Source organism: Lichenostomus cassidix, chromosome 3 (assembly GCF_008360975.1).
Source record: "Lichenostomus cassidix isolate B80296 chromosome 3, HeHo_3.0, whole genome shotgun sequence".
NCBI classification, from domain to species: domain Eukaryota; kingdom Metazoa; phylum Chordata; class Aves; order Passeriformes; family Meliphagidae; genus Lichenostomus; species Lichenostomus cassidix.
In genome coordinates this window covers 5185666-5208179 of record NC_139483.1, presented here as the reverse complement: position 1 = coordinate 5208179, position 22514 = coordinate 5185666, and the positions used below count along the sequence as shown (strand labels likewise).

Below are 22514 nucleotides of genomic sequence, written 5' to 3'. Positions count from 1 at the left end.
GGATGCAGCATGACTTGGAAAATCAGAACTGTCCTTGAATACTACCACTGGTGACTTTCATTTGTACCTTTATTTATTAAAATATGTACCCACTGATCTTCAGTGGCTCTCTGAGGTGCAAGACCCTTTCTCTTCCCAAGTATAGTCAACAAAGCTCTAAGGGAGGTGTTAATAACCTGTGTTATCTAACTTAGAATGTGATTTATTTTTCCTCTTGTGAAAAGGAAAATAATCAGCAATTTGACTGGTATAGTAAAGCTGGTATCTTCATTTTCATATTTTGTGTTCCCATCTTGGTGAGTTCAGCAAAGGATCATTTTATTTATTTAGTTTTATTCCTTATCATGTGCAGTGTCTAGCACTGAGGCCTGCTTCTGTGATTGAGCTGGTGTCAGAGCTTCAGAAGCCCAACAGCTCTTTCTTCTGTTAACCAGAAGTGTATGCAAGGATAGTCCTGCCAAGTTTGATGGTATGTTTTCTTTGTGTGTGTATCCTTTGACTTGCTTTCCAGGATAAAACCACACAGCTTCCACCTACCCTATAATGATGTAGCCCTCAGGGAATTTTGAATTACACTGGGAACTTTCCCCTTGGAGATGAAATCCTGCAAACCACGAGTTAGGAGACAGTGAAGAGCCACTGTTTGTTTGCCCTCTTGCCCTATCCTCCCAGCCTGTACTTAAGGAAGCTTGGAGCATGGCTATGGAGTGACCACTGTTGTCTACCTTGTTGGTCTGTTTTGTCCACCTTATTGCATCGCCACTGGTGGCCACAGAACCTCTTTCTTATCGCACAGATAACCAAGAACAGTGGTGCTCTTGGAAACTGAGGGGAGTGTTCAGGCTTCCCAGTCAGATTTTCTCAAAGTTGCTGGGAAAGCGGATGTTGTTTTTATTTTCCTTCCTCTCCTGCCAGTGCCTGGGATTTTAGAGAGCGCTCAGTCTGGGAGCCTGGCTACTTAGCAGGAGGCGTTTAGGCATCAGTCTTCTTAACCCTGGAGACCAATGTTCCCATGCCGCTGGAATTTGGCGTGGGGGAGGGGGTGTGTGCTCTGGTGCTTGCCACACGGTTTTGAGGAAATTTCAAAGCTTTGTTTGCCTGTTTCCATGTCCATTCTGCCACACCCAGCTGCTTGATGGCTCTCCTTGATCCGCCTGGCCTTTGTGTGCTGGGAAGGAACAAAGGGTGGTTAACCTTCAACTGGAGCACTTGGTGTGCTGGAGTTATATTTCTTTATTTTCTGTTAATATTTTGACAGAAGCTTCTTTTTTTTTTTCTTTTTTATTTCTTGTGCTGGCAGGTTTCTATAGTAACTATGAAACTCATACAAATATTAGCAAAGCATACTTCAATCTGAAAATGTCCTTCAGGTTCTAGTTTGGAGGGAAGGAAATAGTTCTTGGTCTTTTATTGGCTAGAAAATGGAAAGCAACTTATAGCTTACAGTAAATTGTCTTGAGATATTCAGAAATGCTTATGCATGAAGTAGGAGGAAAATTGTGTAACTATCAAGCTGCTTTAGAAACGAAAGAAAAAGCTGTTATTGCCAAGTAAAAATAGTGAACTGTGAGACCTCAGTGGAAAAGTAATGTTTTTATGCAGGTGGATTTTAAAAAATTTCTTCTTTTATGATCTAAAATAGAAACTGCTCGTGTGTATGCTTTGGAAACACTGCATAATATTTTCTACTTATTCTGCAGTCTCAGTTTTTAGGGCAGCACAGGACAGCCAGCACTGAGATCCTGCACTCCAGACAGATGACACATGCTTGGTGGATGGCTTTTTTAATTGGTCTTTCCATCAATAAGAACTACTGCAACAGCAATAAAATAATGGCCTTATTAATATTCAAAAAGTCTGAGAAAATCATATTATCTCAGTACAATGTTTTTTGTCTTTCAAGTGGAAATAATCAATCTGCTGCCAACTGTAACTGTCAAAATATGACGATTTTAAGTTAGGTTAGATTTTATGGTTTTAAATTACTGCTTTCCCCCCGATTTTAATGCATTTGTCTCAATTTGTTGCTTTCTGATGTATAAAGACAGAATACTTTTATCTCCCCTCTCTGTGTAGAAGTATTGGGAATACCAGTGTGACCCTCCCTAGTTTTGCTGGGAGACTTGCTTTGTGTTGGAGAAAATACTCTCAGCTTCTGCTGGCAGCATTTTAATGATCAGGGCAATCATGTCATCAACTTCATCAGCTAGGGAGAATATGTTAGTTAAGATGTCTTCAAATAAGACACAAGACTGAGATAAATATAAACTTTCCTGTTGCCAGTTAAAAATGTTCTCAGTCTGTCAAAATCCTCCTGCTTATCCAGTCAGCACTGGTTTGTGACAGTTTTCCTTGAACTCTGTTGTCCCCTCTTTTCTGACAGGAGAGAAAATTCCTTCATGCCTGTCGTTCTGTGTCCCCTGTGTGTGGCAAGGAAACCAGTGCCAAGGAAAACAGATGAAAGAGCATGTGTGAGGCCTTCCAAAGCAGGTTGTAGCTGCAGAACAGAAAGGAACAAGCGAGGAGAAAAATGTCACTGGGAGCAGAGATGCTCCTTGTTTTGTGGGCTTCAGCCAGGTCTGCTGGTGGTGCCTTCAGCCTGCTCAGAGGGATTGATTTAGAGTGTTTTAAACACAAGTTTTTGTTAAAAGATTGCACTGTTAGATAAGAAAATTGGGTTTTCCCTGTGTATTGTTTCTTTAAAAAAAACAACCAAATTAAGTGGGTGGGCAAAACCTCTGTTGACCACAATGTATCGCAGTGCTGTTGCTACCTGATCCCCTTGGTTGCCAAGAGGACATCAAGACTCTGAATCTTCACACTGCTTTTTCCCTTTAATTAAAATATAGTCTTCAGGTACTAATGGGTATAACAAGTCCATATTGCTCCCTGTTTTTCATATCTTATACATCAGACATCTTATGCATCAATTTGTTTTTATTTTGCAGACCCTAAGCTCTTATGTCAGAGGCTTGTCACACAAGGTAATGTGTTGGGAAGAGATGCCAAAAGAAATCAGTAGCATCTCATCTCCATTCTTTAAAGATCATTTTAGCTAATAAATACATTCTTCTGCAATGATAAGGTTGCTCATCTAAATACTGCTTAATTTGTTTAATTGTGGGGAAAGCAGGGAAAAAATCCATCTGTACAAATCAGTGAAAGAGAATCTTATGATTGGTATAATCTCTAAAATTAAATTGGATAATGTCTGCATAATGATAGGATTTGCATGGCTCTTTAGACCTCCTGCCTTTGAATAAGTTCTGATGTAATTACTATATTTTTCTGCTTTGTGGCACTGCCAGAACTCAAATTTCCGTTTCTTACTTCAACGTATGGTTAAAGAGTCTGGCTCTTAAGGAAGATTTACCTAATTTTTACAGGAACTTTTTTTTTTTTTTTGGTTACAAATGTTGCCAAAGGCTGAGTACTTGGATTAAAGCTATGTCTAGCTGGACTGTGTTTGCAGTTGGCTAGATTGTTTCTTTCTGCTTTTTTAAAATCAAATTGATTGAAACAATGTAAATTGTTGGCTGTAAATGGTGAATCTGGGAATGTTCATGTCTGAGATTGTTCTAAATTATTTTTTAGCTTTGCTATTAAATTTGATTTATATATTAAATATAGTTTTGATTGTAGAGTGGGCATTTCAGGCCATCAGAGATGGGCTGTGAACAGCTGGGGTTAATTGTGGCCACCTGACTTGAATAAAGAGAGACTTTACCCAGCACCTGCTGCTAATTTGGGTAATAAAGCTGAATTTCTGTGATTGGGCAGTTGATACCCTTATGAGGAAGACACAGCCAAGGTGTGTGGTACTTGTGCTCTGCCACTTACTGCTCCCTGAACTTGGGTTGTGCTCAGGAGCAGAACGGTTTTCTCTTTGTTCCTGAGAGGATTTAATTTCCTCGTGGTGAGCTCCTGCGGATTGCTGGGCTGGGGAGAGAGGTATGTGCATCCTGTTTCTGGGAATTCTGTGTACTTGCTGTGAGAGAAATGAAAAGTTTCTCTGGAGTTGAACTGAGACTTTTTTCTTTGTTTGTTTAGTTTTAGTAACAAAAGATGCCAGATAAATTCTGTCCCTGCTCTGAGGGGATGGGGTGACACTCAGTGGATGAGGGACTTGTAGCAGAAAATGGTCTTACAGAGCCACTTTCTGCAATGCTTTGGATCCTGTCCATGGTGTTACTGATTAAAATGGTTGTAAGAGGGAGGTGAGACTGGCAGTTGCATCTGAAGTGTTTAATGGCCTTTTAAAACACCCTCGTGGTGGGGTCTTACTTTGGCAGCCTGGGAGTTGTAATAGGGAGTGTTGGAAAAGCCAGAGCCAGAATAATATTTCTTCTTTGTGTCTGTTTGTTTTTGGTTGGCAGTTGGGTATTGCAGGGGAGTGGAAGTGCCTTTCTTTTCACTAAATAGGTGATCAAAAGAAGCAGCAATGTCACATAGCTCACCTCTGTCCTAGTGCTTTACAGTCTCTGTATTGCTGGGTAGCTTGTCTCAAGTGGAGCTTTTTTAAGGAGAGGAGAAGCTGCAAAACTGGACGGTGTAAAAATGATATTGAAAAAAACTTACCTAAACTTTGGTTATAGATTTCTGCTTAGACAACAAGAAAACGTTACTTGCTTAGAGACCTGTTTGCAGAAACATTCATTGCATTGTTCAAAATGCTCGGTTTGAACTTGTTTTCTTTATGCATTTCTAGTAGTGCAGTACAACTCTCCCTGCAGGTGATGCATGATTCCATTTTGCAGTAATTGCCATGAAGGCCTGAAATGACCTACAGCTGGGCTTGTTAATGATCAAAAGTCTTGGCTCCTTTTGTGATCCCAGCTGTGATGCCCTCAGGATGTTAAAAATGGAGCTTCTTTTCCCCCTTAAGTCTTCAACAGTCCCATCTTCTGTAGAAGTTTGCACACTTTCCTCCCAAAATTTCCATATAGTTTCCTAAACTGGAAACTTCTCTTTAAAAACTTATACCTATAAGTAAAAAGAGCTAAATGAGAAAAGCTAATTATTTGCTGTGGCTCTGCAGCCTGATCTAATGATGTGAAAAGATTCTATTAATAGTTAATGTTCTTAATCTTGGATGGTTTAAATATTTGGTGAAATCCCGTATTTAGAACAATCGCATCATAACAGGAGATGATTTAAATGGAGTTTGTGTAGGCAGCTGCTTTTCTCAGGAAATTCTTGTGAAGTTGAGTGCCCTTGTTTTGTACTGCAGTAGGAAATTAGGCATTCAAGAACTTGAAATAATTAACTTTTAAATGGCCACATGTGTTGCTAAACAGCCTGAGACACAAATGCTGCTGGGGCAGCCTCCACTGTGGGCACATGAACAACTTGGTGTATTGAAGAAACAATTTCTCTTTCATATCTGCCCTAGAGGGGTTGCTGCAAATGGAACTTTTACACGATGTCTGAGTCATGTCACAGATGCCATTCCTTGGAACATTAATTTTGCCCTGTTTTCCTTTATTGTTAAATATTATGTTAACAGGAGAGGCCTTTCACAGTGTCCCGCTGTGGGAGGTCTGTAAAGTAAAAGCAGTCCCTGGCCTCTTAGTTTGGTGTCTTGCTCATTTCCTATGCTTGCAAAGGTGAAGTGGATTCTGAAAGATTCCATTTTTGTTAATTTTGTTTTAAGAATAGCACTCATGTTCCAGCAAACTAATCCAGGAAGTGGTTTTTAAGCTCTGAAGGCTGAAACTGCCATCTAGCAGCCTAATGCAATCTTCTGCCAAAGCTAAACTGGGCATCAGGTGAAGTTTGCTCAGTATTTTTGTGGGATTTGTGTGTTTTAATGCTGAACCCATACATAAAAATAAAGAGGACAGCAGAACAATAAAGCCACTTTACCACAGTCCTGCTGCTGTGCCTTGGAAGGAGGTGCATGGGAGCAGATGGAAGGGTCCTTCACTTACACAAAAATAGTGATGAGGGATAGGAATTGCTCTGGCTCATTGCTTATTGTCTCTGACTAGACTGAAGCCTCTGCTTTCCTTGCACAAGTACGTTTTGTTGGAAGAAAAAAGGGTCTTTTCTCATAAATTGCTTTTCACAGAATTGTCGTTTTACTACTTCTCAATTTTAAACATTCTTCTCTTTCTCTGGAAATATTTGCAGGTAACTTTAATTTCATTAGTTGCATGAGAGATCTCTCTCCATTTATTTCTCTACTTTTTAACCAAAACTTTGATATTTAAATTTTAAGTTTTATGCTGGTAATGTCAGCATCTTGTAGCATCAGCAGTTAGTGGGGTATCAGCAGAAATTAAAATGAGGGTTTAAAATTACACATCATTGTCACACTGGTTGTCAGGGTTCTTTATTTTTATACAAACCTGAAATCTGATTCTCGTAGGGGGATGTTATGTTTTGGCTGAAATCATAATGCAGTTTTAATGTATGAAACCTCGTGCTAATGAAAGAACCTACGGGGCTATTTGTGGGTGCTTTTTGGTTTTTTTTTTAGGGAATGTTTAATTTGTGAAAGCCAAGGTAAAATGTGCAGAATGTTTCTGCTTAAAAACAGGAATGCAGTCAGGCCTGAGTCTCTAAAGTTCTCTTTTAAAGCCATCAGTTGGAGTGCTTCAGTAACTCTTATAAAGTGGTACCACTCATAAATAAGAGGTCAGCCTTTATCTTAACTGCAATGCTGAAAGTACTAATTTGCATCATTATGGATTTTTAGCAGATAAAATTTAGAGTAAGGGTTTTTTTTTTTTCCTGGAGGTTTAGTGTTTATTTCGAGAGCTCATTCTTCTGAGTTTCATGAAACAAAAGTCTTCTGATGGAAGTGTTAATTGAGCAGCTCATCTTACTGAAGGAGTTTTTAGTTATGATTTGTAAAAAGTTAGGATGATTTAGATTTTTCTGTATATCATTGGGTGAAGCTTTGCTGTTGTGAAACTCACTTTGTAAGTCAAATAAGGTGTTTTGAATATCTACTTTTACTTGACAATAATCTTGCTCAGAGCTTGATGTATTCTGAAGTTTTTTTATTTGGTTCTGGTGTCCTGCTCGTTTGGGTGTTTGTTTCTGTCACCTAATTTCTGCCATTGTGATGGCAACAGGAGAAGCCACCCCTGGCGAGGGATCCTAGAGGTGTCCTACTTATCCACCGAGTTGTGTTTCTGAGAGGTTTTTACCTCCACATGGGAGGTGGAGATTCTTCAGTGCCCCTGTCACTGCTGGAAAAAATCCCTTTCACCATGTCACTTCAATTCCACCCTGCAGAGAGTGGTGGTTCAGTCAGCACTGATGCTGGTGGGGGAGTTGTCCTACTCCATTTTCCCTGCTTGCCTGGAGGTGTTACACAGGACCCACAAGGGCAGGAAAAAGCCCTTGTATCTTCTTCCTTTCAGCAGGAAAAATGCCATTCTAATGTGGGTGGAGGGAAAGTGGGTGGTTCTCCTTGGCTGGTTAGGAAACACTGCTTTTATGTAATCTCTTTTCACACTCCAGCTATGTGTGGAAAATAAAGTTTGGGTGTGGACATAATATCCTTCCATTAAGAGAACCTGGGAATTCAGTGGCTGGCATAGCTATTTTATGGTTCTGTGTTGAGTAAATGGAAGCTAAACCTCAGGAGTTTTTGCCTTGTGCCGTCTTAAGAAAACACTGAAAAATGAGGGCCCATGCTCCTAAAACCAGTGCTCCTCCCCAGAAACTGAAACCTCTCTCTCTGGGGTTGGAAAGTGTTCAAAATATTTTAAATGTGACATTTTTGGTAGAGATTGCAGTTGGTCTTTGGACAGGACAGGAACTGCACCTTCAGGGATGACTTCTGTGGTTTTCCTTAACCTCTTTACCCCACAGTGGACTCTGTTGTGTTTCTTTGTTCTTCTTCCTGCATTTCCAGCACCTCCTCTCTACTGTCTTGGTGTTGGTTTCCTGCTGAGGCCCTTTTCTGTTGGGCTGTCAGGGTTTCTCTGTTCACAATCTGGTCCCACCAGGTCCATCCTGCCTTCTCTCCTGCCCCAAAGCACAGAGCCCTTCCAGGAAATCCAGGTTGTGCTGCTCTGAGATAATCTGGAGGAGGGAGAATGTGTGGTTTCAGGAAAGCTGTGAGCTTAGGAGTAGTCTATGCTTGTGGAAAAGATCCCAGTGAGCCAGGGGATGTGGAGCTGAGCAGCTCCTGGGATAAAGGGTCTGTGGTGCTACTTGGTGTTGCAGTTCTGTGACTCTGTGTCACATACCCATCAGTTGTCCTCCAGTGTGGTTTTTGTCCTTACAAACCTTGCCACCACTGAACTGTGACACTGCTTTAATGTGCTCTAAATTTGGAATTGAGGTTTCTCTCTATATGGTCCTTAATCGAAAAATGTAATTTTTAGAAAACTGAGCAGAAATCCCTTTGGCCCAGCAGGAGTTGAGGAAGCTTCTCAATACCAAGTCCTACACTCAGCTTTATTTCTTATTCTGTTTTCTGCCGTCTTCAAGTGATGTTTATAATCCACAAAATAGAGCAAGATCCAAATATTCTGTGAAATAAACCCAACTGTGGCAGGAAATGCAAGTTGTGAGGAGACTTGATTTTTGGAAAACTGCTGGTGGGATTAACTTGAATAAGCCAGACAGGTCATGAATGTCTCCAAGTGACATTGCTTCTGCACAAGTCATGGTTAGTGCCAAAACACAGCTTAGCTTAATGCCTTGCCTGACTGGGTTATTATGTATGTGCTGCTGCACCTACCATATTTCTCACTTCTTGCCTTTCATCTTTTAAGCGCCATTGCTTCTATTATTCTTTGCTTTTAATAATAAAAAACAAAAAAGCAAATAAACACCCCCCCCCCCCCAAAAAAAAACCCCAACAAAACAAAAACCCCTCACTTCTTTCCTGGTACTTGATTTTGTCCAGGCAAATAGCAAAATTAGATTGTTTGTGTCTGTACTGAAAATGAAAAATTTGATTTAATTGTTTTAATATGATTTTGCACTCTGCTAATACAATTGATGTGAATTGCAAATATCCTTTAACAGCCTCAATTTGAAAACTTTATGCACTTTTCAGAATGAAATAAATTCAACTAAATGTGTTACCTGAAGTAAAGTTACCTAAAAGTACTTTTATATCAATGCAAAGCCAACAGACTGTGATGGACCTGGGAAAAATACAGCTGCTGACACAGAAATCCAGAGAAGGACTAGTTTTGCTTTGCCTAGATCCACATGATGGCTGGTATTGCTGCTTTGAGTGGAAATTGGAGAGCTAGGTTTGTCATGGGAGATATTAGGCTTAAAACAAACTCAGCAAGGCCAAATACACTCCTTGGATCATGCCAAAAAAGTCTTTAAAAACAATGCCTTCCTCTGGGAGCTTGTTTGTGTCATACCAAAAGGAAAATAGTAAAGACAAAGCAAATAGTAGATCATTTACTGTTTCCAGTTTACCCGGTATGGCTATGCCTGATGAGTGCTGTGTTTGTGGGGTGTTTCAGAGCTTGCTTTAGTCATTTGAACTTTGCCCAGTGTTTGGTTGAGTCTGTTGGAGCTGCTCTCCCACAGCAGTGAAGGGGGTGTGAGGAGACCTCGGGTGGGGTGAGCTGAGTAAGGGCTGTGTGCCATTGGCAATGGCAGGTGTAGCTGCTCAGTGGTGTTCAAGTTCAGAGAATGAAAATAAAGAGTAGCTGCCAAGGTGTGTCTCACGCTAAGGTCGGTCACTGGCTTGGAGGGTGGAGATCCCTCAGTAAAATCTAGTTGTGAATGGGGAAATCTGGGCGTTGGCTCTCCCAAATCTCCTGGCTCTCATGGTGTTCCATGGTTCTCTTGGGTGTTTGCTATGGATCTGTTGGGTGTATTGGGAACTGACTCTTTGTGTGCTTTCTCCCCTCTTCACCCTAGCCCTTCCTTCTGCTGAGGTTATTTGTTTGTTTTTCAGATGAGACCCTTTTTGCTCTTCCTGCTACATCTGCGCCTCTGATGCACTCCTCTGCAGGCAAGTTCTTTCTGCTCCCCTTTGTCTGAGTACCTCCTGCCTTTCTGATCTCATTAACCCTTTCCAATTAGTCTGCCTTTACTAAAAGTCAGCATGGGTCCAAGAATAGCCTCTGTCACATTTTTCAGTTTTGACTTTTCAGTTGATCTATTCCAGATTTTATTATGCATTCATTTCTTTATGTGGTAAACTGTTTCATAAACAAGATAAAGCCATCTGTGAATTCTTGGACCCTTGATGTAGGAGAGAAGTTAATAGTGTTAGCACATTAGAGCATAGTTACTGCTTTAGCAGAAAGACTTAATCTGTGGTAACTTTCTGCAATGTTTAAAAGAAGTAAAATTTGTACCTGTAGTATTGATTTAGTGGTTTTTGTTAGGTACACCATCCACCAGAGTCCCATTTAAAAAAAGGTGTCAAAACAGACTGCTGGCACACGTTTGTGCATATGTTTATGCCCAAGCATCCACACATGCCCTCTCTCTGTCTCCCCTTGCCACCCTCCTGCTCTGGCTTTGTTAATATTGCCCCCTGTACTTGTCTGGCATCTTCAGCTTTACTGAGATCTTTGCACTGCATAAAGTTGCTGCTTCTTGAGCCTCTTGCTCACTTCTCTCCTAGAAGTGAAATAGAATAGCTTTAAGTGATGCTGTGTATTAATGGCTCATAGTACCCATGCTAGAACTTGGAAGATCCTTTTAGCAGCTAAAATCATGTGAACCTGTTGAAAGTTTGCATTGACTTTAAGAGCACTTGCATTCTCTAACTTTCCTTTCTGTCCATGATCACAGAAGTTATGGACTTGCAGGAGCAGCCAGGTAGCACTAAGTCGCTTGGTCAAGAGGATTTTACTGCAGTCCCGCTTGATCCTGCTTCTTCTCTTCCCTCCTTCTCTCCTCTCTCAGCCGATCCCTTTAAAGAGCATGCAGCCTTTGGTACCCTCTCAGATGGATTTTCTGCAAGAGGCACTTACAAAGAGAGCTCCAGTGAGCTTTATAAAGAACCTGTGAAGAATTCCAGAAACCCTTTTCTTGCAGAGGAAAATGACAAAGACATTTCAGAGATTAAATACTCGCAACCCCCATTTGCTAAAGCAGAAGCAGCCATTTTATCTCCAGCTAAAGAAAAAACACAGCTAGAGGGCCCTAAAGAATTGCCTAACCCAGGGGAAATGGCTGCACAGCAGCTGAAAATTTCTCCAGAATCTCCCCAAGATTTGTTTGAGAGAAATGAGGAAGATCTCTTCTATAACAAAGACAAGTATGCAGGAGGTGGTGATCATGATGAAAAAGAGGCATTGAAAGAAGACCCTCTTAGGAGGGAAGAATATGCAGACTTCAAACCATTTGAGCCAATATGGGAAGTCAAAGGTGCTAGTCGTGGACTGAGCAGTATGAGAGAGGATGTTGGAAGTAAGATAGATGCCAAACTGGAGAGCAGTTTGGATGAGAAATATGATGTGGGTAAGCTGAGTTTGCAGAAGGATTATGAAAGAGAGAGTGAAGGCAGTGCTGAAGATCCCTCTTTCCCAAGCACCCCAGAAGCTGTAAAGGAACCTTCGCAGACTTACATCACTTGTACTAAATTTGGTTCCTCTCCAAGTCCTAGTGGTAACAAAGGCAAATCTCTTTCTCCACTAGAGGAAGGCACTTCAGAAAATAGAACCGATGATGAGAAAAAAATTGCAGAACTGAAAGCTCAGACAGGCCCAGAACAAGGTAATTTTAGCACTGGAGCAGTTGGGCAGGAAGGGCAGGGAGCTGACTCTGCTAAAGCACAGGGGGTCCCTCCAGTGTTGCCCGACAGCGCCGCAAACATGCCTGAGGGTCTCACTCCCGACCTGGTGCAGGAGGCGTATGAGATGCACGATGCAGCCTGCACAAAACTGGCTTATGAAACCAAGATTGATTTAGTGCAAACCTCCGAGGCGGCGCAGGAGACTCTGAAACCCGCCGCACAAATCTGCCCCTCCTTCGAAGGCTCTGAAGCTGCTCCGTCACCGATATTGCCCGATATTGTTATGGAAGCCCCGCTAAGCAGCGGCACTGCTGGGGCAGAAGCATCTGCTGTGCAGCTGGAAGCTTCCCCATTAGAAACATTTATCCCCACTGCCAAGTATGAGAATGTAAAAGAGGCTGAAAAACCTCCCGTATACCAAGAGGCAGTGAATGTACCGCTGACACAGGCCCAGGAAGCAAAGGAGGCATTGGCATTTAAACAACCTGATGGTGAGAAAAGCACCACTCCTGAAGATCTGGAGACTCCTTATATATCTATTGCATGTGACTTAATTAAGGGAACAAAGGTCTCTGGTGAATCTCCTGCTCCGTCCTTCACAGAGTATTCAAAGACGCCAGCAACAGAAAGCATTTCTCAGGATATGCCTGAACACAAGGAACTAGACGGAAAAGTGTCTCCACAGTTTGGAAAAGCTGGCCTGTTTAATAGCCAGATGATATCTGACTTTGCTGAGGAAGCGAGTGAAGACTCATCTCTCATCTTAAAAAGTAAATCCACTGAGAGTATTGCAACTGATGAAGAACATGAGGAAGGACTGGTGGATTCAGTAGCTGCCACAGGGAAGCCTTATCTGGAGTCATTCCAACCTGAGCTGGACTCTTCCAAAATTGTTGCTCCTCCACCATCTGAGCCAATACCTGCAAAAATAGCCAAGACAGAGAAGATTCCTCTTCAAATGGAAGAGCTGGATGCTTTGGCTTATTCAGCTGATGTATCTGTTGCTATGGAACCAAAAACAGGAGATGACAAAGCTCTCTCACCCATGGAGTCTTCCCCAGTCTCAGTGGAAGAAGACTTTGTGATGTTAGGTCATCCTAAAGCTGCTCCTGAATTTGTGGCAGAAGCTCCTGACAGAGAAATAATGCACAAAGATGAAGGTGAAGACATAAGTAAGGTGATCCAGGGCAAGAAGAGGCAGTTGCCTTGCCCAGAGCTACCCTGTGATCTGTCTGTGAAGAATGTAGAAGTAAAAGCTGAGGAAGATACTAATGCCTTGAAAAAGTCCTTGGAGGCTGTGGACAGAGAAGTGCCTGAAGTATCCACCATGTCCTTACCAGCCACAGATACCTCACCTTTATCTGCTGGAAAAGAGATAGTCAGTGTAGTAAAACCAAGAGCTTTTGAGAAGGAAGCTGAGAAAGAAGCTGCTTCTGTTAAAGAAAAGAAAAAACCTACTGCTGTATTTTCAGCAAAGCTGAATAAGTCTTCAGGTAATCTGTGTATGCTGTCTTGCAGTTTGCTAATCTGCATAGTTCTTTAGCTAAACTTAAACATGTCACAACTTACTCTTTTTAAATCACTTTCTGTAAACTTCTCTGTAGGCCAAGGGTAACAGAAAATGTCAGTGCCTGCACTTGTACCTTTTTCATGTTCTGATTGCTTTAGTACGTTTTTTCTGTTTATCAGGGATGGACTCAGCATCTCCAGGTTTTTCCTTCAGCTCTGCTGCTCACGATCTGTCGATGCAAAAATAAGTGACTACTCACTGCAGACCCTTTTGTGGCTGTCCACAGGCTGGGCATTGGGTGGCCTCCCAAACTCTGAATTTGGGATGGCATTTGCTGTGTGCACATGATTTGAAGAGGCATTTCTTCCTTTCCATTAACAGTTCAGATGTTAAAACTCAGGAAAATACCCCTGCTGCTCCTGTATGTGCCTGGAATCTGGAAAAGAGCCTGTGCATCTCCAGCCTACATTAGATCAAGGCCAGTGGTTTAAAATAAGTGGTGAACATGAGGGAGCTTGGTATGCAGGTTACTAGAAAAGTGGTCATTAAGAAGTTGAGTGTTCTGCAAACACTAAAATTGGTTTATACGCAGCACAGGTATTAATTTCTGTTTCTTTTTTCAGGTGGGTCTTGTGCTTCAGTATAGTTAATATTTCTTACAGTAATGTGTAGTTACAGTAGCAGGAAGTTGTATTCTGTTCTCTAAACTGAGCAACTCGTGAAATTCCGGCTTTTTGTAGACTAGAGGAGTACTTTGCTTTTTGATATCGCAGCACTCTGCTTCTACTTAAGCCTTGATCAGAAGTATTCACACCAAAAAATCAGCTACTGCAGAAAGCACAGTGCTCTAAATAGAAAACCAGGGGTTAGTTTGACTCAGCAGCAGTACTGTATTTATGCAGTAGCTGCAGCCTACAGTTCATAAAATAGAATTATAGAATACCCTGAGCTGGAAGGGAATAAGAGGTGAATGTTGAGGAGAACATTAGAGCGTTGGTGCAATTGAAGTAGGTTTGGGAAATAAGGTAGAAAAATGTGGGTTTTTTATGTTTGCCAGTTCTCCTGTCTCACCTCCTCTCTACATACAGGTAAGGCAGAAAGGAGAGAGTTTTGCTTTTCTCTTGGGGTAGAATTTCAGTGATACACTGCACTGCTAAGACACTGTGTCTGTGTGTTCTGTGAAGGCTCCTCAGGCTTCCAGCAGATACTACTGCCTAGAGAGCAGCTGCTGTGGATCTTGGACTTCATGCCAAGGGGTTAATTGCTTAGAGCTCTGATTACTTTAAAAAAACCCAAACCAAAACACTGCACTTAATATAAGAGCTTTTGAGTTAGTTCTTTTAAAGGGAGATCTTAGCAGAGGGTCTTTAATCACTGCATGGATGTATCAGGGTGGGGGTGGCACATCCCTGCCGGGGCAAGGCAGACCGTCACTTTGGTCCTAGGAGGACACAGCAGCTGCTCTCCCATCTGTGGGAAGCTGCCAGAGAAGCTGCACAGCCAGAGCAACGAGGAGGGAGTTGAACAGTGTCATTACTTTCCCATCCAGTGCAGGGACAGGGCCCTGATCTGTCCACTGTGCTGTGAGCTGGGCTGGGGAGCTGCAGCCTCTCAGTGTTGTGTCTGCTCTGGAAACCAGCTGCAGTTTTCTTTTTTGACATGCAGTGTTGCTTGGGAAGAAAATTTTTTGCTTTACTCCAGAGGAACACTTGCTTAAAGCTAAAGAGATGAACATACCAACTCAAAAATGGGCCTTTTTTTCTGGATTTTTCTCCACACTCTGTTGTGTTGCAAAATACAGAACTAGACTTCTGAGACAAGCCACAAAAAACATCAGTTGTCTGCTTGGAATACCACACTGCTTTAGGCACAATTTCAAATTATCATTGAAGAACTAACAAGGAGGGATTGTTCATCACAAGGCCAAGTGCATGTGTTTGGCCTTCTGAGACTACCTTTATTCTTCGGGGGTTTTTTTCTACCCATCAGTGGAACTGAAATAGATTTTACTGTGTCTTAAGACTTGTGGAATTCAGCTGGTGTGATGGTGTGACTGATGCTTGCTAAAGCTTTAATCTGAGCTGCCTTACTGGTGCACTTAAATCCACAGTTGTGGAATGCTTACTTAACAGTGCTATTTTCTGGAAGCTAACCTAAATGCCAATGTGTTGAAACTTCCCACAGCCCCAGTGGGCTGCGGGGAGCTAAAAGGGATTCTAAAAAGATACTTTTTAAACTTCCCCACTGCACTGAACCAAAAAGCTTTGAAGAGCCTTGCGGGTAGAAGGAGGTATGTTAAATGGTGCCTGGCACACCCTTGGGTAACCTGCACAACTTCATGGCTGCACAGATTTAAGAAACACACACAACCAAAAAAACCCCAAACCCAAACAAATTCTGAACAGTAGGTAACAATGGGAACAATTTCAAGGGCAAATAACCCTCTGCAACATCAGCAATTTCTGCTGTCTTGAATGCAGTGATTTTTTTTTTTTTTCAAACTCGTACTTCTCAGTAGCTGCTGTATTTGGCTTTGAGCAAACAGCCTTGTTTCTCTGTCACCCTCACCAGACCTCAAAATACTCATTCCTGAGCTCCGTCAATACACTGCCTGGTAAGATGTGACCTCAGAGGGATGCTCCTGTGGGTTCAGGTGCTGCTCCAGCTCCTGCAGGAAGTGTGAGCACCAGGACAGCGCAGCAGGCACTGGGGGAGCCATGGATTAGGGCCAGCCTGTGTGACAGGGCTTTAATGCCATCTAGTGTTTGTCACCGAGGTGGAACCTCAGCGCCTCCTGGACGGGAAGGAATCCATCCCGGGTTTGGAAAAATTCCCAACTGCTGAAATGAGTCTGAGAGGTGAAAGCTAAATATACACATTACATATCTGTTGTACAGATTTCTTCTCTCTTGCAAATCACTAACCCTCCCAAAGCTCATGCTTTCCACAAACCTGGTTTTGATTGATGAGATGTGGAGGTTTTTGTATTATTGATATTATTGAATTACAAACTCAAAACCTCTGACCACAACAAAGTTATGTACTAAATGGAAATTGGCAGTTTAAATCTCTCAGTGTGTCCATGTTGAGCATTACAGTAGTATTTGGAAATAATGTTGAGATCTTTACCATCAAGACACTCAGTTTCCCAGAACACCCTTGTTCTGGGAACAAGGTGGGTTTTTGACCATCAGTGCTGCAGACATGCCTTTCAGATTAAATCTAACTGGTTTATTTGCTTTCATTACAGGCACTCAGAAATGCAGCTAATTACTAATACTTTACATTTCCTGAATTTTCTTGAGGGGACAAATACAATGGTGATGTTCAGGTGGGAAATGTGCTTTGAGTTGGTGGTACAAATGCTGAATCTTTCCTTTTTCCTCCCACAACGTGGGGGCAGAAATCAAATACTTCCTGTGATGCTGTGACACAAACCAGGTCATTGGAGTTGTGTGAAGCTTAAAGGACTTTAGAAGTTCTGCCTGATACCAGCTGTACACATTTTGGTTAGTTTGTAGTGAGTTAAATGGAGCCACTCAGCAGATGGGAGGTGTTCAGTTTTGTTTGTTGTTTTTCACTGGAGGACTTGGAATGTCTCTGGAGTTTCTTTCCAAGACATTTTAATCAGACTGGTAAAATTCTATTTAATTCAACATAAAATGCATTAATTTAATCTCATTGTATTCTTAGATTCTTTGCTTGTTCAGGTCACTTTTTATGCTACCAGGTAAATAATAATTAATGGAGAGTTCCATTCCAGGGAGGAGAATTTGTGGAGGAGTAGGAGGAGAAAAAAGTAAACCCAATGAGTGAAGTTTTTCTGAAGAAAAGACACAGACCTTCTGTGTTTCATTAGAGCTCTTGTGACCCCTGTTGAGAGGCAATGTTGTTGCGTAGCTGAGGCTGCTAAAAGAGCAAAGCCTGGGGGGGAGTTCCTTCTGAGTGGCAAAATTAGGGAGAAAATGGAGCTTTCTGGGGTGAATTCCCGACTTTGCCAGGAGCACAGATAGGCACCAGCACTAAGGGAGAGCAGGAGGAGGTGCAGTGCAAAACTGCTGTTCTCAGTGCCCCTGCACAGGGTGATTTCATGTGTGAGTAGTGAGTGAGTAAATTACAGCCCTTGGAGTGTGGGGCGTTCCGTGACACGTGTTCAGCATCGATTGTGTCTGACTTGTCTGGGGAAGCTGATAATGCCACCTCCTCTGCACTTGGTGTTCAAACGTTGCTGTAGAGGCAGGTGGGCAATATCCCTGCTGAAAATGGAGCTTCTCCAGGGGTTTGGCAGTGCTGGTGCCCAGTTTATGTGCAGAGTAGGGTCCCATCTTGCCTGAAATGGGAGATGGATTTCATTTTGGGTGTGTTAGCATGGAGTGGTGAGAGTGAACACTGAGTATGCAAAGAGTAAAGAGGAGGCTCAGGAGGGCAGGGAGGAACTCATGGGGGGCACTGAGGGCACACTGGAGATGAGAGGAACAGGACTGGTGATGCAGCTGCTCTGCTGTGGCCACAGCAAACTCTCTGGTTAGACAGAGTTGCATTAATGCACTATTTTAAGTATAAGGTATAAAGAATATAAATATGAAATGGAGAGGCTTTGATTGTGGATCTCCAGAAATTTGATTAATGGAAAGACCTTTGAAAACATCATATTTCTGACAAATTGACAGTGCAAATATGGAGGGAGACTCAGATTTTGATGGTTTCCAGTTCAGCTTGAAGATAAGCAGATTTTCAGACATATTTTGTACTTTTTTTTGTACAGTGCAACTTTTCACATTTGCTTGCACTGTGATGTTTGAATAGACACTCCTCACTTCTCTCCTATTTTGGATTTGTCTAGATTTACCTGTTGAAATTGGAACTGAAATTTAAAAAGTTAAAAAGTTAAAAAGAGATGTAACTGGTCTTGCTGTCCAAGGAGGCCTTACATTTATGTAGCAGTTGAAGTCAAAACCAGGACTTTCAGGTATCTTTGTAGTAATCTTTTTCAGTGTAAGATTGTTCTAATGAAAAGTGAAACTGTCTATTTAAGGTCTGAATTGGGATCTCTAGCCCTCCTGGTCTACAGTATTTTTGTGGAAACGTCCTTTTCTAGTTCTTTAGAAAATGGTGTACTAGATTCCTAAGAGGCTTTGGAGCAGTGCTGGGAAGATTTTAGCTTTTTGTTGTCAGCCCCAGAGCTTAAGAGACTCCAAACTGGAAAAGAACTTGTGGTTTTTTCACCAGGGATGGCAACAAAATGACACCATTATTCCCACAGATCCTCTCTTGCCGATTTGGAGTTCAGGCTCCTCTCCTGTTTGTGCAATACTTTCCATATGTTACTTTCTATATGTTGTTACTGTAAACTTTCAGGTTCCTGTTTTTATTCAAGTGAAGGGAACAGTTAATTGTCAGGTCAGCAGCTGCTGAGAGAGAACGCTGATGTAAAATAAAAAAAGGGAAGGCGTTTGCTTGTAGGAATTAGGTAAAGGGCTGAGTAAGTTTTTCTGCATCCTTCATTAAGAGGAATAAATACGGCTGAGCAGCTCCTGGGGACTAAAGATACCAGCAAAAGGATTAATGGTGTTCTTCATGAGCCTCTGCTTTTGTTCCAGGCACAGAAAGGGTCCTTTTCTGTTTCCCTTCACGCTGCTTGTTGTGAAGGGAGAGGTGTTACAAAGATCCCTCTGTTAGTCCTCCGGCAGCCAGACGTTAGTTTACAGAAACCCGAGGGGAAGCCATACATCTGGGAGCTTCGTAAACGCCTTTGAACCTCTGTTTGAAAAGCAATCTATTTAAAGCTCGTCTGGTAACTACTTGTAGCAGGGCCGCGCAAAGCCGCTTAGCGCGGTCGGGCTTTGCAGCCCTGGTTGCCATGCATGCAGCGGGCCCGCCGTGCCGGGAGGAGCCGCTCCGCTCCCAGGGCGCCGGCAGCAGCCAAGCCGCGCCGCTCTGCTCCCGCCGTGCCAGCGGCTCCTTGGGCTGCGCCGGGCGCAGCGGGGCCGTGCGGTGCCAGCACTGCGTCAGCTCCACACCCCGTCAGCTGACCCGCTCCTGCAGCACCAGTGCAGCACCACTGCGGAGCCCGGGGAAGCCCATGGTTCCCTCCCTGGGCTGCAGGTCTCTTCTCCCGCAGCTCTCCCCTCTTGGAATGCATAATTGATAAGCCCAGCTGGAGAGATGGACAGTCAGCCGAGCAGTTGGAAGGATAAGGGTATTTATTCTTTCACCTTTTTTCCCTTATTTTATTCCTTAAAGATGCCGCGGGTTGTTTTTAGCAAATGGTGTTTGTAGCACGTATTTATTTGAGTGGGAAATGTAGCCGAAGATGTGGGGTCTCTTTGTGCCGCGTGCTGAATCGTAAAAGCTGCAGGTTAAAATGGGTAAATACGAGCAAAGCAGAAGAATAAATAATTTATGTAGGTGAAACAGCTCGTGTGACACTGCAGATCTTTTCCAGTCCTACAGAGCATATTAGTGAAGGGCTTGTTTTGGTATGCACGGCACAAATAACGGCATAGTCCGAATCTAGTCCATGGTCCTTGGAAATTTCGAGATTATTAATAATCCAGCAGTACTAACCATTAACTGAAAAAGCCCACGTAGTCTGCAGGTCGCATTTTAATATTTTTAGGAGGAGAAATTGCATTCAGGCTACAGCAGGGTGGGGGTGTTTTTTCTAAAAATCTGTTTAAAATCTACCCTTAATCGTGTTTGCTTTGGATCTTTCGTAATTATGTTGAATTGTTGGTAAAACTGTGTCTGATTTGTCAGAAATTACAGCTATAATATCAAATTGTTTTAGGTAAATAAGTAGCTAACCTTAAATTAGTGTGGTGCTGACCTTTGTTCCTGTAAGCACCAATGGGAGATCTCCGGTGTAAATCTCTGTGGATCATTACATTAGTGCTCAGTGTGTTAGAGTTTAAGCCTTATTTGAATACGTAATCTTCGTACTTTATCAACAGAACAAGCTTTAAAAAAATTTAATCATCTCTGGATACTTAAATATCTTTTAAAGGGCCCTGTTGTGCTTGGTGCTTGTGAAGTTTTCCTTTTTTTGGGGGGAACTATTGTCTGAAATCTGGGGTTCTAAAATTTTTTTTCACTTGGACAAAATTGCCAGCTTTCTGAAATTCACAGAATGTTCTATTTATCAGAACCTAAATACATAGCAAAAAAAGCCCTGCAGGTGAAAACACTTTGCCCCTGCAAAATCAGGTTCTCAAAGTTTAATCTTTCATTAAAGTGCTATAAAATATTAGGAAAAATACTGTGCAGTGTTTAGTAAAATGTTGATGTGCAAGTAATTTAAATGTTCAGTGCTTCATACATCAGGCCTGAAATACTCGGGGATGGGAAAAAAGAAAGGAAAGGGGAAAAAAAAAATGGGAGAAGGTCAAGAGGTTTTGGTAAAAATTGAAATGCAAGTTCCTTTTTTGTGTTCAGGCCCAGTTTTCAGGTTTATTTTGCAACCAGCCGAGCAGGGGTGGTGCTGATCTGAAAGCACATTTCCAGCCCTGGAATTTAAGGCCTTGAGAATAAAGGAGTCTGTTTTTTGGTCTAAAACCCATGAATTGCCCACCCTGAGCAGAGATCAGGTCTGAAAGAAAATGGAAGCAGAAACAAAGGTTTTCAGAGAAGCAGAAGACCCTGGTTCCTCTCTCCTTTTGCAGCTGTTGTTGAAGCCTGGTTTAGTGAGGGGTTTTTCTGGTGTTTTTGGTTTTTTTTCTTTTGCTTAGAACAAGATGAAGGCGCCGTGTTCCACGTTCTTCCTTCCTTAGGTCAGGCTCCAGTGGCATGGAAAACGATGGGTAAAGTTCAGGGACTGATTGCGCTATTCATCAAGCCCCAAAATAAATATAGAAGCAAACATTGCAACATGCTTCTTTTCATGCAAAAAAATTACTTCATAAAAATAAAATCTAAAACCAGAGACGAGCAAAAAGTATGGTTTGTAGTTGGACTTTGCAGCTGAAATGTGACTTTCTACTGAACATAATCTTAAATTTGGATTTGTTTCATGTATTGTAGTTGAGGAATCACCCTAATGCAAGTGGTATGACCTGTGGTATTGATTAATGCCTGTGGTATCAGTCATCTAGGTAGGCAGGATGAAATAGGTCTGCCCTGGGAGTAGCATGATTTTAATCTTTAATGCTCTTAAAGATAGGCCCTATGGAGTAATTGTAACAAATAAATAAATGTTACATTTTCAATTTTTAATGATTTCAATGAATTGTAAGGTTTTAATGGCTGAATATTGGTATGATGAACAGCACAGTTATACTTCCAGGTTATCCCACGATTCTTTTTTTTAATTATTGTGCAGATAATCTGTGTGAATTTTGGTTCAGCTTAAAGGATGGTAAAGATTTCATAGGCAACCTCTGTCACAAGTATTTGGGGCTTTGGAATGGTTTTCCCAGTTGGTACATTGTGCACACATGCACGAGTATATGGTCACGTAGAAATGAAAGAAAAATGTTGCTTTGGCTCATTAGGTAGTATTTGGGATTTTTTTTTTTTTTTCTTTTAGCAAAGCTGGTAGTGTTGGTCTTGTCATTCTAGCATGTACTTGTGAAATCGGTACCACTTTTCTTGCTGGGGGTTGTGGTGCAGATGTGCCAAGGCTGAGCTGTGCGTGGTGCAGCCTTGTTTTGTGCCCTCTGGCACCCAGTCGGAGCTGCCCTTGGGTCCCGCTGGACGTGCTGCTCCGCGGGGATGCCTGTCGCTGGGACAGGGACAGCTCTGTTGGTGGCAGTCCCACGTGCTTGGCACCACTTGCGGCCCTGCTGTCACCACCCAGCTTCTCCAGCCTGGCGCTGGTGCTTGTTTCTGGCTTGCCAGCAGACAGTCAAGGACCAAACTGGCTTCTGACGTGTCTGATGAGGGTTAAAGGAGGCTGCAGTTTTGTGGCCCAGTCTCTGCTCCTTTTAGGATGTCAACCAGGAGTTTGAATGATCATCCTGATGCAGGAAGCCTTGAAAATGTCAAACCCCTGTCTGCCGGTGGTGCTGGGGCTCGGCACACCAAGCACTGGCTGGTTGATGGCTTCTCCTGGGGCTGGGCTGTGTCCAGCCGGGGCTGCCCCACTCCAGTGGAACTGCAGGGTCAGCGCTCAGATTCTCTGCACAGACATCACTAGAAACCCTGAAGATCACATCCTGTGTGAATAGGAAGTTTATTAAGTGGAAAAGGTCTCTCTGAGCAGAAATGCAGAGCAGAGCAGTTTGTGGTTATGGATTTTCTCCGCAGCAGCTTTTCCTGCTCGGTGACAGATGGGACACTGCGCCCCAGCCGCGCTGAAAGCTGCCCATTCTCAGCACTGCT

At 42.5% G+C, this 22514-nt stretch overlaps 1 protein-coding gene across 9 annotated transcripts in view; it reads left to right on the top strand.

Moving 5' to 3' along the window:
* RTN4 (reticulon 4) overlaps positions 1-22514 on the top strand; it is a 42076-nt gene that overhangs the window by 5372 nt on the left and 14190 nt on the right. The window contains exons 3-5 of one of the 9 annotated variants that reach the window (XM_085054160.1): positions 2949-2984; positions 9893-9949; positions 10741-13179. The exons of 1 other annotated variant lie outside the window; for it this stretch is intronic. In XM_085054160.1, the coding sequence (XP_084910286.1) occupies positions 2949-2984; positions 9893-9949; positions 10741-13179 (2532 nt within the window). Of the gene's footprint in view, positions 1-2948; positions 2985-9892; positions 9950-10740; positions 13180-19208; positions 19396-22514 lie in introns of those variants that run through there. 7 more of the 9 variants (XM_085054158.1, XM_085054157.1, XM_085054159.1 and 4 more) reach the window with 7 other exon arrangements.